Below are 15,577 nucleotides of genomic sequence, written 5' to 3' on the forward strand. Positions count from 1 at the left end.
TACAAACAAGGTAGTGTTTATAAATGAAACTGATAGCTTTGTGTTATACTTTGGTCTGATCTAATGCATTTTAGTGAAAAGGAAAAACATACTAAAACATTAAAATATAAAATTAAGCTAGCTAATTTTTCTAAAGTGAAATTCAAAAAATCCCATTTGTTTCACAAATAAATCAATAAGCTAAAAAAACCCTCAAAGTTTACCAAAAAGAAGAAGAAGAAAAAAGAAAAAGGATTATACAGACATACTACATTTAACTTTCTGAGTACTCACTGTATTGTGTCTCCTTACTCTTCTTCCAAAAGTATATTCCAAGGCTAACGTTGGTTTTGGAATCTCTTCCCTATCCAAGAAAAATGATTTTGTCAAGATCTTCTAAAAACATTTAGAACAAGTAAAGTTAGTTCTACTGTTACTAAATTCTACTTATCAGTCAGTACAGAATTTGGCTTAGCAACAGCAATATAGAGAGTGCATTTTAAGACATGTTAAGACAACAGGTCTCAGTTCGTTAGATGTTGTTAGAGACAGAAGAAAAAGCAGCACCAATGTGAATAGATGGCCATCCGATATCTCTCGGAGAGGAGGACTGAAAGGGTCAGGTGACAGGCGGCAATAAAGAGGAATAATTTTATCCATATCTGATCAAAGGGTCACAGAAAACATATGTACACACATATCATGAATGATCACACAATATAATTATTTATGTAAAATTCTGCAAAGATTATCCAATTGACTTTAATAAAATAAGAACGTAAAAGCTTAAATACCATTATCAAACCCTGGCAAATAATTGCATAGATTACAAGGCTAAGTGTACTTGTTACCAATATTTTAACCATTTCTCTTTTACGGGCAGCTGTTTCTTATAACACCCTTTATGATGATCTGCATTTGAGTATTTAGTTGAAAAAAACATTAACAAATTTAACACATACCTGTCAAGACACCTCAGTATTATAGTAGTTTTTCCCTGGAAATTAAAAACAAAGAAGAATGCTACTATAATATCATTAAAATATAAAAGTTGTATAGTTAAATGCAACTCATTCTTCTAACGTTCTAGTAATAAAGTATCTGAAAAGTGTAAACTCATTTAGTTGTTTATAGCCTTATTAGTGGAAATTTAACTGCCAACTTTCTGTCAGAATGCAGTTACACTACCATTACTGTAATTATAAAGTAGTGGAGATGACACATATAGTAACAGTGAATGTAAATTTAGACATTAGTGATCAACCTGGCCAGCTCCATTAAACTGTTCAACCATTTTTCATTGTTAATAATATGTTGATCTAATAATTGGTTTCCACTAGCTTTGCTTAAATTATTATTGGTTAGATGGAAATTAAAAGAATGCTTAAAATACACCAAAACATCCCCCCCACCCAAAAGAGGTCTTTACACTGAATTCAGGTAAAATTCAGACACTAAGGACAGTGTCACTTAAAGGGGCTAGCACTTGTAGTTTCCCTCCTGTTTCCTTTCCTACCTCAAAAATCAATGAATTTCATGTAAACCTGAAAAGTCCTTGTACTTTCTCTTTAAAAATTACTTTTAAAATTGCAGCTCAGAGGTTGTACATATATCAATCCCTCTAAAGTAAAAAAAATTATATTCTTTAAAATATGATTCACTTCTATAAAAAGGCACATATTTCCTTATCTGTATTTCAAAGAAATGCTAACAGAAAAAAATAAGAAATTACTAATGATGAAGGTTATGGGACAATGCAACCTTGGGCACGTGTGAGCATGAGCCTGCAGTCACTTACAATGCATTTTCAAATTTATGTGGTATCAGTACAGGCACAATTTTCAGCAGGATGTTGGGGCTTCTATTTACAATACAACTGGTATCCATGCACCTAAACTAGCTTGTTACCAATTAAACCTTTGCAAGGGGAAATTTAGTGACAACATGTCAAAGAATTAGAGAGTGCAGTATTATATTCCTGGCTGCTGCTTTTACAAAAATCAGTGAAGCCAAACCCCAAGAACTACCACATCGTTGCTCAGAATGGTTGGAGCTTTAGCTTTCCAAAGCATAAACTTGAGCTTCTGAATTGCAACAACATCTAGTTGTTCTGCACATGAATACCAAGTCTCCGCAGAATCAGAGTGCACAGTATTTTGTCCGTACTGAGAATTAAGTGAAGCATATGTTTTTCAGGTATTTTCCGTGACATAAACTGTGTTCAAAGAAAGCACATAATCATAGAGTATTTAGCATTACCCCATTTTTGTTTCCCATAAATAATATGGATTTTTCCGAAATTTCCACACCCTTGCCATCGCCTTCAGGGTTTTCTCTTTTCTCCACTTCCGCTATAGCAATATCCCATAAAGTATCACTAGAGGGAAAAACGAGATGCCATCAGAGAAAAGTAATTAACCCAAGACATTTCCTGAAAAGATCTAAATGGATAAATGACAGGTATTGTGTTTTTTTTCCCTCTTTTCACAACACATTCCCTCTGCTTGTCAGAGTTTTATTTTACTTTTTTTAAAACGGAACCATGTTAAATAAAATTGCTTGTCTAATCCCTCGCGGAGCAGGCAGAGTAAGTACCGGCTATGCGAGCGGTGACTTTGCTTTGAGCGTGTTTAGGTCACCTTCACAAGGTTTCCTAACCATGAAGGAGCCGCACCGTGCCGTGAAAGCCGGCGCGCCACCTCCTCCGCTTCCAGGCGGCCGGGGGCGCAGCAGGTCGCCCCTCAGCGACCCGAGGGTCTGCCCGGAGGAGCCCCCGGTGTCCCGGGAAGCCGCTGCGGGGCCCTGGGGCCTCTCCTGGCGGCCGCGGCAGCCGGAGGGGTCTCTCGGAGCCGCCCGGCCCCCCCCCCTCCAGCTCCTTGGGGTCGCGGCCAGGAGCAACGGCCGAAACGGCCCCTTTACACCTCCCTCCTCTAGCACCCCGCCCTCCCCAGCCGCCTCCGCGCCCCCACGGCAGCGGGGCCAGGGGAGCCGGGCCAGCTGCCGGGCCCCCTCGGCGGGCGCCCCGTTACCTGCCCGTGGGCATCGCTCCTCGGCGCTGGGGCCCGGCTCCCCGTCGCCATGGGGACCGCGCAGGGCACGCCGGGACGTGGAGTCCCGCGGGCCGGGGCGGAAAGGGCTGTGCGGACTCTTCCGGTCCGGGCGATGGCGGCGGCGCCGTTGGCATCCCCCCTCCCTCACCGCCCTCGGGGATGAATAAATGCCAAGTGTTGCATGTTTTCTGTTAAATATTTTACCTAGGCTTACACAGGCATTTGCTTCCAATAGTTAAACTCGTGATCCCCACAGTAACTGTGTCAACACTGGAGCGCCCCCTCCCCCCCTCATCCACTGTACGACCAGTTACCTTCCGGTTGCTGGGGCGTACAAATCAACTCTGATGCCAACCAGCTATGGGAAGCAGATAAAAGTAAAACTTAACAACCGATAGTCTTCCTGTAAGAGGTATAAAAACAGGTGTAGAGAGAGAGTATTTCAAGTAAGATCTATTAAAGATGAAATTCAAAGATGATGTGAGGATCGCATTAAAATAAAGGAATTTAAAGGGATCGAACCTGGTGCACTTAAAAATTACAGGATGACCGTCCTAGGCAAGGGATCCAGGGAGGGGATGAACCCGACCAGCCGAGTCAAAGGGTGTCTGAGGTCAGGGAGGCAAACCGAAACCCAGATCAATTACAGCTGACCTGTGGGGCCAGAGCTGCCTTCTGCAGCTGAGTACCTGCTTTGGGTCTTGAGAGGCTCGAGACAGAGAAACCTAAGTAAAATCATCTCTATCTGTTTTATCAACACTGGGGAAGTGGTCTCATTCATAACGATTAGCCCAGAATTCATCAGAACTTTCTCCTCCCTTCCCGAAAGGTGGCTTTTGTAGCAAGAGACAGACCCTAAGAAATACCTTTTTGGTAAAAAAAGGTTTTGCTAAGTTTTTATGTTTAACTTGCATAATCATTCAGTTTCAGTTCCAGAAACCTTTATATCATTATTATTTTCCACCATCTTATGTCACTTCCAGGTCTGTACATGAATCTTCTAAAGCATGCCACCCCCCTATGGACACCACAGTCTTGTTAATTAAAATCCTGAAAGAAACTTTATTGTTTAGTGCTGTACAGTGGCAGGTCATGCTGATGCCTTTCTGAGGGCTTTCATTTCATGAAAATTGATGCAGCATTTCCAGTATCTTGGTGTATGGAGCCAGTACTGTACTTTTCCTTCCAAATTCATTATTACTGAGTTGCTAATCACGTTAGTTAAAATTAACTCAACCTACTGGATTGCACTAAGCTCTATGCACTATTAAAGCTCTGCCTACAGGTTTAAGTGGTGCATTCTTTTATGCAAGGATGAATTTCCTCCTTCGGGACCTAACCTATAAAAACTGTGTTAGTTTGACAAGTAACTCCAAATAACTACCAGCTTTCTTTTATAAAGAAATATAATTTTAAAATTAAAGTTAAATCTAAATCAGCAGAAAAACACTAATTTTGTTGACTGTATTAAAAACTCAAGGTTTTATCATTTGTCTGCTAGACCACAGCAGTAATTATCTCTTGCTTGTTCTAAAAGTGAACAGTTTGTTTACTAACATTGCTACACAAAAAAATTGATGTGGCAAACTGAAGTTCAAGTAATATATTAATTTACATTGTGTTCCGCATGTTTATTTTCAGATCAATGTGATTGTTTATACAGAGTTACCAGTGACCTTTCAGCCATCTCAGACTCACTGACCATGTGTACTATCACTGTCACTGACTGCTAGTTCAAAGCAAGCACAAAAAACATTCTGAAGTTTATGATCTAAGGTGAAGTTCCTTGCAAGTGCTATCCCATCAGTGTGATGATAAGGATGTTTTTACGACTGAGGTACTGCAAGCCTTGAGCACAGCAAGTTCTTCAGCATCAGCCCCAGAGGTGGTTGTTCATTTGGCAGCTCACATCACATCATTACTGTTGAAGATCAAAAGGGGAGAAAAAAGCTCTGGTTCCTCCCTGGGCTTTAGTCTTGGCTCAGGGAGCACAGCATGAATTGTTTTGATGAATGAATGACTCAAGGTTAAGATCGAGATCTGGATCACTTATGAGGTCCAGGCTGGATGAGGAAGGCAGAATAGATTATCTTTCTGGTCTTTGAAATTTTCAGTTTTGCTGGCTTGTGTTGTGTGGTACCTTCTCAGTAACTCTGGAGCTAGTTTAACATGGAGCAAGTCCCTCTGAGACTTGCACTGCTGTTTGCAGGCTGGGCTGTTAAATATGCTTGTGTGTAACAGATTTACCATGTTGACTGGTAACTTTAAGGGAAATGTTTACTTGAGGAGGTGGCCATCAGACTATGGAAACCACATTCTTGCAATCCAGATGCTGAAAGAAACTTTGCAGTTTAGTGTTGTACAGGTAGTGGGTCATGCTGGTACCTGTGATTCTGAGTGTATTTACTTCATGGAAATTAACACAACATTTCTGGTATGTGGTTTTCCAGGGAGAAAGGTGACCTATAATCAGCAGTAAGTGGTAGTAAGTCTGTAAAGCGCTGCCATTAAAAGGGAAACTAAGATATGAATTGCTTCTAGTACTATGTTGTAGGGATATATTGCAGCAGCAAGAACTTAACACTGAAAAGCAAAGCAATATTTAGAGAGATCTATCCAAAGACAGGCAGGAAGGTCATAGTACTATACTTCATAGACAGAACACTGCTTTATAAAACAGCTGTTGATAATACTGTAAATGTTAATCAAAACTGTTTAAAAGACTCAAAATCTGCACATCAGCTGTGTATGCCAAATATCATATTGTCTCTAAACTTAATGAAGATTTTTAAAATTACATGAACAAGATCACAAGCAATATGCTCCTGTTTTTTTTTTCTTTTTTCTTTTTTGCCTTTTAATGAAACTGGATTTGCATCATTCATTTAAACTGTACAATTAGGAAATATTTATGCTCTCATAGGTTGTATTTTTAACACTTACCTTTCATGTATCTACACTATCAGGGCCTTCTACCTTGATAGTTGGAAGCAAACATAAAGTTTATTTAGGGACACTTTAGACAGAAGAGAGATGAGCATTTGAAATACTATCATGGGGATTATCTTGCATTTGATTTGGTAAAAGATAAAACTACAATTTTTTTTCCAAACATTTAAAAACACACAGAGAAAAAGGAAACAATCCAATCTAAATTGAAACATAATTACTAGGTGTAGTAGTCTGGGTTGATTTCTGTCATGATTTTGTGATGACATGAGGATTGTTTTTGTTTCTAATCATCCCAGTTGAAAAGCTTTTGACTATGACCAGAGTGTAACTGATGCAGTAGCATCTGTTTGAATTTGCAAACAGCCAAAAGACAACATCTCTGAAAGTTAACTACTCTACTGATCTCAAAGGGATGTTGATTCCAAACCTAATTATATCTTGCTGTCTGGCAAGCATCACTTCACCAGGGGATACTGCACAAAGAGATGCTGTAGTTGGTGCCAGGACCTCTTGCAGCTTCCCATATGCTTTCCTTGCTGATGACAGGAGATCTGCTGTCCGCTGGGAGGTAAGCCTCCTGCTACTGACTCTGTGTTGTAGAAAGAGGTGAAGGATCTAGTGGCACAACCACTTCTGAAGGGTGGACGTGATCAGGAACCTCTTTCCTCATTTCTATTTGCTTGTAATTTTCAAGACAAAGCATGAACTCTGAGCATCATTCATAAAAGGTGCTGGAGTCAGGACTTTGAAAGCTTTCACAAGACTCTCTGTTGACTTGTTCAACTTCTCTTTCCAGTTTTTAATGATATGTTCTTCTAAACAACTATATCCCTTCTAATCTATTTCAGTTCCCAAGCAAGATGTTCTGTGCCTTTCATAGAGGGCAAACTGCTGAAAATTACTTACCTCTTTCAATGTGCATATGCATAGGTATGAAATACCATATCTCAAAGGAGATTTTCAACCTTCAGATATTAAAATTCATCGTGATGAAATTACTGCAGTTTTAAGTAATTAAAAAAATATGAGGGCTAACAGGTTAATAAGTGATAAAAACATCCATGATCAGTAGCATGTGCAGAAGTGGAAATTATGAAACATGCATAAATCAATGATTTATGTTTGACTATCACCTGTATGGCTGCATCCAAATTACCTATTAGAGTATGCTCTAATACTGCTCTAAATGGATGCCTGATCCATTTCAAAGCCTACAGATGTGGTTTCTTTGCACAGAAACTAAAATGTGGAGATGCAAAGAAAAAAGGGAACTGGGAAGTGTTCCCAGGTCCAACAGTACAGTCGTAGCACTATGTCCTTCAGTGTGCAAGAATGTCATATTAGTATTATAATATGAAACGTATGGATACCAATGAAAACAACAAGAAATACAACTTTTACAAAATATTATTCTGAATCATTGTATATACATTATACACATCAGATATTATATGTCACTTATATCTCCAAGATTACACACAGCAATTCAAACAATGGCTTTCTGTGTTCTTGTTTTGAATTGTGAGTCATTCTCGTATTTGGATTATATTATTATTTTGGGTTAAAGAAGAAATTAGGTAGGGGTTCTTGTTTAATAAAACTATACTAAATACAATGCCTGTCCAATTTAGATTTTTCCAAAATGCTAAGGGCAGAGAGGGATTATTTAGAAATTAACCAGGCCAAGGCTGAAGTTTTGCCAAGCAAATAGCTTTACAACAAAGGCTAAAAGTATTCATGAGAATACACTTTAGATTTATGATAGTTATAGGATGTGTTTCTGTCTTAAAAAAAACCCAAAATGTAGAAACAAATTAATTCATTCTTTTTAGTCCCATGGTGCTTGTATTGCAAATAAGGAGGGGTGCTGGAGATGGAAAACTTTCTGTGTTAAAGCTTTCTTTTAAAACAAAAATTCTTTTTCATAGTTAAGGTTATACAACTTGTATAATTTTGAAAAATAGAGTTGAAGAGTTGAAGATGGTTTGGTCCCTGAGAAAACATTTCAAAAATGACTAAAACCTATAGAATTGTTCCTAAGGCCACCTTTCCCCATCACTAGCATCAGGCACATTTATTTTTGAGCTGTAGGGACAAGCCACCCGCAATAAAGGAGAATCCAGAAACGGGCTCATCATCATCATTCCAGGTTGGGCCAGGGTTTTAACTGAATAAGGGCTTCTGTTACATATGACTGAAATGAATGTAAACCTATCCACCTTTCTTTTGTTTATAGACCTGCTTATGCTATATCTTGCACACCAGAAAGTGTTCAATCAGTATAGAAACCATATAAATACGGCACATTATCACGATACCTAATCCTTTCATAACAAAGTGGGACATTTAGTTGGTCTGTTGTTTGTGAGAAGTGGCTGACTCCCCATTTCCTTGAGTTTCTGTCCACTTTGAGGTGTCAGTAGTGCTGGAGCAGAGAGATGATGAGCAGCTCCTTTTTGCTGATGAAAGTTGTTAATATAGCTGGCAATCAGTAGAGTGATCTCAAGAATCTGTAACAGGAACATACAAATCTCTTTGAAAAATACAGTGATGTGTTTTGACTGCTGGAAAAATAGCTAACTTTTCAGCAAGTGACAATCACCATCAACTGCAGAAGCACTTGCACTTTATTAAATTAGTGATGAGAGGGAGAAAGGAAATGCCTAGTAGAGCTTTCTTCTATCTCAACTTGCCAATAAAGATTTGTTATTCCCAACAGCATGCTGGATGCTTTGTCTAACACAGTTTTGAATGATTCAAACAGGTGGCTTCTATCACTTCTTCGAGAGATATTTTGAAGTCCGAAAGATGTTGCTCTTTGGAAAAAACTTTTGCAATGCGTTCCCTCACTTTTTCTAGTTATCTAGTGCTCAAGGACTAAAGATGCAGAGTAGACAGAAGGCATGGAGACACCTGGGAGCTTTGTACCATCCTTTCTCTTTGCAATCCACAAAACCTTGCCTATGAGGGCATAGTCTGAGGGAAACCACAGTAATGATTTGACCCACATTTATATGTGGGATTTCATATTTTGCTTCACAGATTGTTCTGGCTTACAGCAAGAGACTTAGAACTCTATGCTTCCTTTTTGATATAGTCAATCCTATCAGTGAAAGAGAGAATCTAGATTTTAAAAAGCAAGAACAGTTTCTTTACCAAAGAAAAAAAATCTTAGAATTTTTAAGAAGTGACAGATCTTTCAGAAGGCCACTGTACAACACGGTGGCTTTTAAAAAATTATCTATGGCCTTGATTAAGCAGACTAATTTTTAGATAATGTCTGTACTTCCTGTCCTTTATCCTTACATGAAAAATTTGGAACGCTACAGAAAAGGACATTAAAAGAAAAGAAGCATCAGTGCCCTCACTGATAGCTCTTATTTTGTATTACTAATTGTTTTGCTCTCCAAAACCATCTAGCAAAAGTCAATATCCTGAGGATGCTAGGAATAAATAAAGTGTTTCATCTTTTACATCTGTTAAGGATTACCCCCTACAAAAAGTAAAAAAGCAGCAGATGGTGGGAAAGTATTTCAGGTAGTACACCAACCTTTGGTTTTGTCATGGCAAAAAGGAGTTTTTCAGTTGATTTGTCCTTTGTCTGAGCATTGTTAACAACCAACATAAAATCATCTTGATAGCCTCCAAAAGTCATCAGACTCTTATATGTATATGAAACTGTTAATCGCTTAAAAAAGAAAACCCAAAAAACAAAACACAAAGCTATAAGCAGGTAAATGCAGGAAAAGAAATTATGACAAATACTTCTTTCAAAAATATAACTACATATCTATTTTTCAAAATGTTGGTGTTAGCCTCTTACAAATCTTGAAATTAATTGTAAACTTTGGGATAGATTCATTCAGACCTTCACTATGAGCAATTTCCATTGCAGATGGTAAGACTACCACATGGAAGTTTGACCTCTGTTTCTATTCCAGGTAATTTAGATAAAAAATATTTTGAACAGGTTTCAGCTCAGGTATATAATTCAAGTTATACAAGTCTTGACTGTCTTTGAGAGAAGTTAATTATAGGAATTCCACTTGGAATTGAAGCAGAGTCTAAATAAGTTAAATGGCAGAGTGTATGACTTCTAAAGGGATTTAACCCCAGGATTTCTTTCTGTGCAGTGATGTAATTTACATACACACAAATGAATGCTGTTCAGAAGTGCTGTAACTAGCTCTGCAAGTAGATAGTGTTTATAGAGCCTTCTGCAGGCTGATGCAAGCTCATTTTGCTTGTTATCTGTACAGAGCTGCTGTACAGCTCTCCTCTCTTTGTTTTGTTTTATTAATCCTTTTTAAATACAAAGAAACATAATGAAAAGGCCCATATCAATACAATTATAAAGTTGAGATTTTAATTTTCTGAAATTCAATATTAGCACTTGATAATAGCAACATGCCATTCTATTTCTTTGCAGGATATGAATTAAAGCAAGGATCTTCTCAGGCATTGCCTTTTTATGCTGATTACCATTAATTGTTTTCTGTAAAAACTTTTATTGCAAATCAAAGAAAAATCAGCGCTTAAGATGACATAATTAAATAACACTGGGTTATATTACCTGCTATTAAACAAAAATAATACAATGAAAATAACAATCTTTTTATGTAACTGCACTTTGCAGAGTGTATGTATTATGAATAATAATGGAAAATTAAAGTCTCCAAGAGGAGAAAATTAATGTTATTGTAAGAACTGTAACTATGGATCTCCTGACATCTGAATGATTAAAACATTAACATTTCATTAAAAGATATAAAAACTGTATCTGATAAACAAAAATACATTCAGTGCAAAAAATCATTATTTGCTTCTATTATCATGCTACTAGAACAATGATAACAACATTAAAGCATGTTGAAAGGAATGAATTTTTGCTTCAAGAGAAAGACTAGATAACTTACCATCATGGCAAATGCCATCTTTTGTATGCTATGGTGGTGGTGAATCTCCCTGATTGCTCAGTATTAAAATCTACTTTGACCAAAATTTTAAAAAATGTTCCCTTACCATAGAGCTGTAATCTAGGATGCTTATGCCATCTTCATGTACAGCAAACCATATGAAAGACTTCTCAAGTGAGGATGTTGCTATGGGCTATAAAGAGAAATGTTCTTTACAACTTTACAGCTTTAAAGTGAGGCAATATTTAACTGGTTAATAACAAGCAGGTATTATAGAGCTCTCTTCATCCGCATGTCTTACGGAGATTTACGCTGGAAGAGAACTGATGTAAAGGAACTGGGGTGGCTGCCAAAGCCATGTAGGAGGCCAGTGGCAGAACTATGAACTGAACCTAATATTCTTAAAGCATACCTCTATGCTTAGTCCAATAAACTACACAGTTTTACTAAAAAAAAAAAAAAGAAAAAAAGAAAAAAATCTGGCATTTTAAAGTTCACTAGCACATATGTCTATGCATGAAATGAAGAGTGCTGACAAGCATTTAACATACATATTTGGGGATTATGTAATAGGAGGTAAGGGAGGAAACAGCAGTTTTATTTTACATAGTTGTTATTTGAATCAAGAGAATTAAGATACTCATGGCTTAACAGTAACTGAAAGGCCAGCACAGGAGGGAGTACTCTAAATACCACACATTTAGGGCTTCTGCAAGGTTCAGCTCCAGTAGTCAGCTAACGACACCTTTCCAATATTCTAATAGTTATCAGACACAAAAGGTCTGAAACAAGAAGACTGTCTCAAACTAAGATATAAGAAAATGAAAAGATACTGCCTAGATTAATAATGTGAGAGAAGTAATAAGTGTATTAGAAAGTTATTATTACGGTATACCTATTACTTTGACTATTACATTTCACCAGTGTATGGCTTAAACAAATTAGTAATTTGACAAGAGATTCAGTCAGCACATGTGCATCACACTCATTTTCAACAAAAGGTATTACTCTTTTCAAATTGTATTTATATTAAAAACCCACCACTCAAACTCAGTAAAGTTTCTTACTTTTGCTGCAAACAATTTAGCACCAAAGAAGGACCATTTTCTGGCTACACTGAGATAAATGCGCACACAGTCTGCAGCACTGTGCCCCCTGAGAGCCATCCATCTTGTAGACAATCGCTGACAAAGCTGTCTATTGAAATGAAATATGTAATTTAGTTATTGAAAGGAATTTAAATGCTTACCCACAGCAAGTTTAATGAGCAAAAAAAATCCATTTGTTAAAATGATAATTTAAGTTAATGCAACAACTATCACTTATACAGTATTAAATAAATCCAAAACAACATTTAATATTTTTATGCACATGAAAATGACAAGGTATCTACTCATTTCTGCAACATTATGATTAAATATTGATGTAGCAGTAGCAGCATAAAGGGAAAAGTCTAGTACAGCTATTAATGAGTCTCTACAGATAAACAATCTACCTTTATCAGTACTCAACAGCAACACCAGTTGTCATTCCAAAAGTCTATCTAGCTTAGCACCTATCTTTACCTGTGGCTAGCAGTAGATGTGGAAGATACAGCTTAATGCTATCTCTTTTACACTGCATCTGATAGGGCTGCGACAAAAAGCGGTGGTCCTCATGCATGATGCATTCACACTGGCTCTTTTCTTTTGTGGCCCCACAGTGAGTTGATTCAGTAAAATGATCCTATGGAAAAATAATTCTCCAAAAAAACCAGAATACCTTTCTAGCACATTGACTGGCAGGAATGACTTACCCTGCAAGCCACAGGATCATTAGATCCAGCCCCCAAAAAGGGAGGTGGAATGTGTAGTAAAGGAGAACTCTTTCAGCTGCAGCTCGCTCTTACAGGAATTTTATGAAGTCAAACTGCACCCTTAGCAAGAGTACAAGAAACAGGGCCAGGACAGAGTGCTACTTCCTCTGCTACAGACTTCCAGCTTCTGGCAATTGGTAGCTTAGGGACTACTTGAATAGTTTAACTGATGTTTGACATATCCTCCATGAATTAAGTCTAATCTGGTACCACTTACACTTTGTTCTTTGAAATTAATTGCATAACTTTCTATTTGTTGTTTGTATACTTCTGCAAGTCCCTGTTATCTTTTGAGGATGTAATAATGTTACTTTGTGCATGTGACAATAGTTTTAAACTTTCTCAACCCTGTAGTAAAGAATGAGGAAAATACTTGTGTAATGTTTATTGGATTTCAGTAATGCTAAAACATTTACTTTGGATAGCTTGTTATGCTGCTCTGCTATTCGCTGCGTTAACAGGTGTTGAGTGAAATGTCCTCCAGATTATTCATTTTAAATTAAGTGAAACATTACCAAGTTACTGTACTGCTGGTTTGACCGACTCCAAGGGATTGTGTATTTGAGTAGCAAACACTCAAACCAGATCCCCATGTCCTTTATTTTCAGCAGTTCCTTAGCCTGTGTACAGTCCTAATTTAGCTTTGCTGAGTAAGAAAAATAAGAATTGCAAAATCTCTGGGTTTTGTAACCCTGTGTAGTAACTTATCTGTTTTAAAAGTTAAGAGGGTTTTGCTGGAATGCATACTTAATAATGGCACTCTTTAGATGAGAAATACACAGATGAAATAGGACCTTGAATTCGGTAAGAGTATCAGTTTCAAAGACAGTTCTTGGCAAATATGGCATAACTTTAAGTTGTATATAATGATCATTTTAAAATTCCTCATTTTACCTCAAAATTTTTAGAGAATCTAAATAGTAAAATACATCTCACCTTAATTGTTCCTCTGAACAACCATGCCTATATCTCTTAGGATAGAATCTCTCCAAAACTTGTTTTAATGTTTGACTGGACTTGGATTGGGAAGTGACCTGCCCTGCTGGAGTTGAGAAAGGCCTTTCAAAATCTCCAATCTCTATCTAAGAGAAAGACCATTGAAAAGAAGGTATTTGTTACTGCAGAGTAATTTTGTAGGTGGGTATTAGATATCTTTTCCTATATCTTACTAAATAGAAAATGAAAAGCAGTTTGTCAATTAACATATATTTTCACTGATATAAAAGTCATGTAAATCATTTTATTTTTACTTATTGAAATTTACCATGCAAAAAGATAAATGTCAAGTATAAATTATACAAATATAAAGTATGAAACTTTCCAGTTCTACTCCAAGATTGCTAGATCCTCTGCTGATATAAACCAGTTTAGATATTTTGAGTAACACCATCAAATAATTTTCTCAACAACTTTCTCTTGAGTCTTTAATTTTTTAAAAATAAAACAGATTTTATCCGGACCATGTCTGCTAAAGGAGTTTTAGGCTTTGATTAAACAGCTGTTACGATGGTGTACTAACCTGCAGAAATTATTTAAGGAATACTGAATGAAGAGGCGACACACGATTATACAACAGCTGATCAAAGAGGGCCTGACTACGAAGGGTGTAACAAATGTTTTATCCATACTGATGCCAATAGCAGTGTATGCCATAGAGCATTTCCCCTGAAGTATAGAAGTTAGCCCTGCACAGCCTCCAACCCAATCTATTTCTTGCATTGTCAGGTTTAAAAGGCAGAGGTCACTATCAAGCAATCCTGGACCAGTCACTTAATTTGTTGAAGTTTTTGGATCTGTAAAACTGCTGTGTGAGTCATTATTTTATTATTAATTCACAAAGATTACCTGTGCTAGAAGGGCTGTCAATTCCATTGCCAGTTCTTTGTTTACAGGGAAAAGTCCATTGACTATTTGATCATTTGTCTGATATACTAACAGCAGCTTCTCTCTGTCTGTCTCCCCATGGACTTGAACTGCAAAGTAGAGCCTACAGACGACAGAAAGTTATTAAATAGAGGAGATACGGGAAATGCATTAGCCATGAGGATTAGTATCTGCTCTGAATGTGACATGTTTATGTCAGCATCAAAACACATTATCAGAGCAACACCTGCACTTAAACCAGTGGGTAAATACTTAATTTTACTATGAGTTCAGTGTAGCCTCTCTTTTTTAGCAACCCTGCTCACATCTTATGAGGTAGAAAAAATTAGCTATCGTTTAGAAAAAAAAATTGCTCCGGTTACACCCATTTACTATTTCTGTTGCAAGCTCTGAGTCAGCCAGTATTTTTCAGATGAAGAAACCCTCCAGAAAAAAAAAAAAAAAAAACATCCCCAGGACAAGGCAAAGAAGTTATACTTGCTATTACAAACCTATTTTTATAAGTAAGGCGGACGGTCCTTGTGCCTTCACATTTCCCAGGATGTTGTTCTTTGGAGGCTTGCTCCCATTTTGAAATAATGTCACAGATCTAGAAGGAAAGCAATACAAAGCTGACTTTTCCATGTATTCATCTTTCAAAAAAAGCACATTTGAATGAAATTGTCTACTTATTTAAATATTCTTTCCTTATGACATATCAGAAACTTAAATAGCTTGAATTTTTTAACTTACTGACAGACAAATTTTGCTAGCAGTTCTTAGTTACAGTGTTTATTAAATACTTTTTTCTGTTGTTTGTTTATTCTACTACACACACATTAACTTTGGAAATGAGCCATAACATGCTTACATGGAAAGACCAGGTACTTAATGTAGCAGCAGCCAATGAATATGTAATTATACAGAGCAAGTTGTTATATAATTAATCAAGTGCTCTTGGC

At 37.1% G+C, this 15,577-nt stretch overlaps 2 protein-coding genes across 6 annotated transcripts in view; both read right to left on the reverse strand.

Moving 5' to 3' along the window:
* DYNC2LI1 (dynein cytoplasmic 2 light intermediate chain 1) overlaps positions 1–3,152 on the reverse strand; it is a 57,513-nt gene extending 54,361 nt beyond the window's left edge. Inside the window, exons 1-4 of one of the 2 annotated variants that reach the window (XM_064509586.1) lie at positions 3,009–3,152; positions 2,239–2,356; positions 942–976; positions 274–343 (exon numbers count right to left, since the gene is read on the reverse strand). In XM_064509586.1, coding sequence (XP_064365656.1) covers positions 274–343; positions 942–976; positions 2,239–2,356; positions 3,009–3,022 — 237 coding nt within the window. In that variant the 5' untranslated portion in view covers positions 3,023–3,152. The remainder of the gene's footprint in view (positions 1–273; positions 344–941; positions 977–2,238; positions 2,357–3,008) is intronic. The other variant, XM_064509587.1, reaches the window with a different exon arrangement.
* A 4,218-nt stretch (positions 3,153–7,370) lies between these two features.
* Positions 7,371–15,577, reverse strand: part of PLEKHH2 (pleckstrin homology, MyTH4 and FERM domain containing H2) — a 58,290-nt gene continuing 50,083 nt past the window's right edge. For 3 of the 4 annotated variants that reach the window (XM_026123287.2, XM_064509588.1, XM_064509590.1), the window contains 7 exons: positions 15,128–15,225; positions 14,598–14,739; positions 13,689–13,834; positions 11,965–12,094; positions 11,004–11,090; positions 9,532–9,669; positions 7,371–8,491 (listed from right to left, as the gene is read on the reverse strand). In XM_026123287.2, coding sequence (XP_025979072.1) covers positions 8,309–8,491; positions 9,532–9,669; positions 11,004–11,090; positions 11,965–12,094; positions 13,689–13,834; positions 14,598–14,739; positions 15,128–15,225 — 924 coding nt within the window. In that variant the 3' untranslated portion in view covers positions 7,371–8,308. The remainder of the gene's footprint in view (positions 8,492–9,531; positions 9,670–11,003; positions 11,091–11,964; positions 12,095–13,688; positions 13,835–14,597; positions 14,740–15,127; positions 15,226–15,577) is intronic. The other variant, XM_064509589.1, reaches the window with a different exon arrangement.

The sequence above is a fragment of the Dromaius novaehollandiae genome, chromosome 3 (assembly GCF_036370855.1).
Source record: "Dromaius novaehollandiae isolate bDroNov1 chromosome 3, bDroNov1.hap1, whole genome shotgun sequence".
NCBI classification, from domain to species: domain Eukaryota; kingdom Metazoa; phylum Chordata; class Aves; order Casuariiformes; family Dromaiidae; genus Dromaius; species Dromaius novaehollandiae.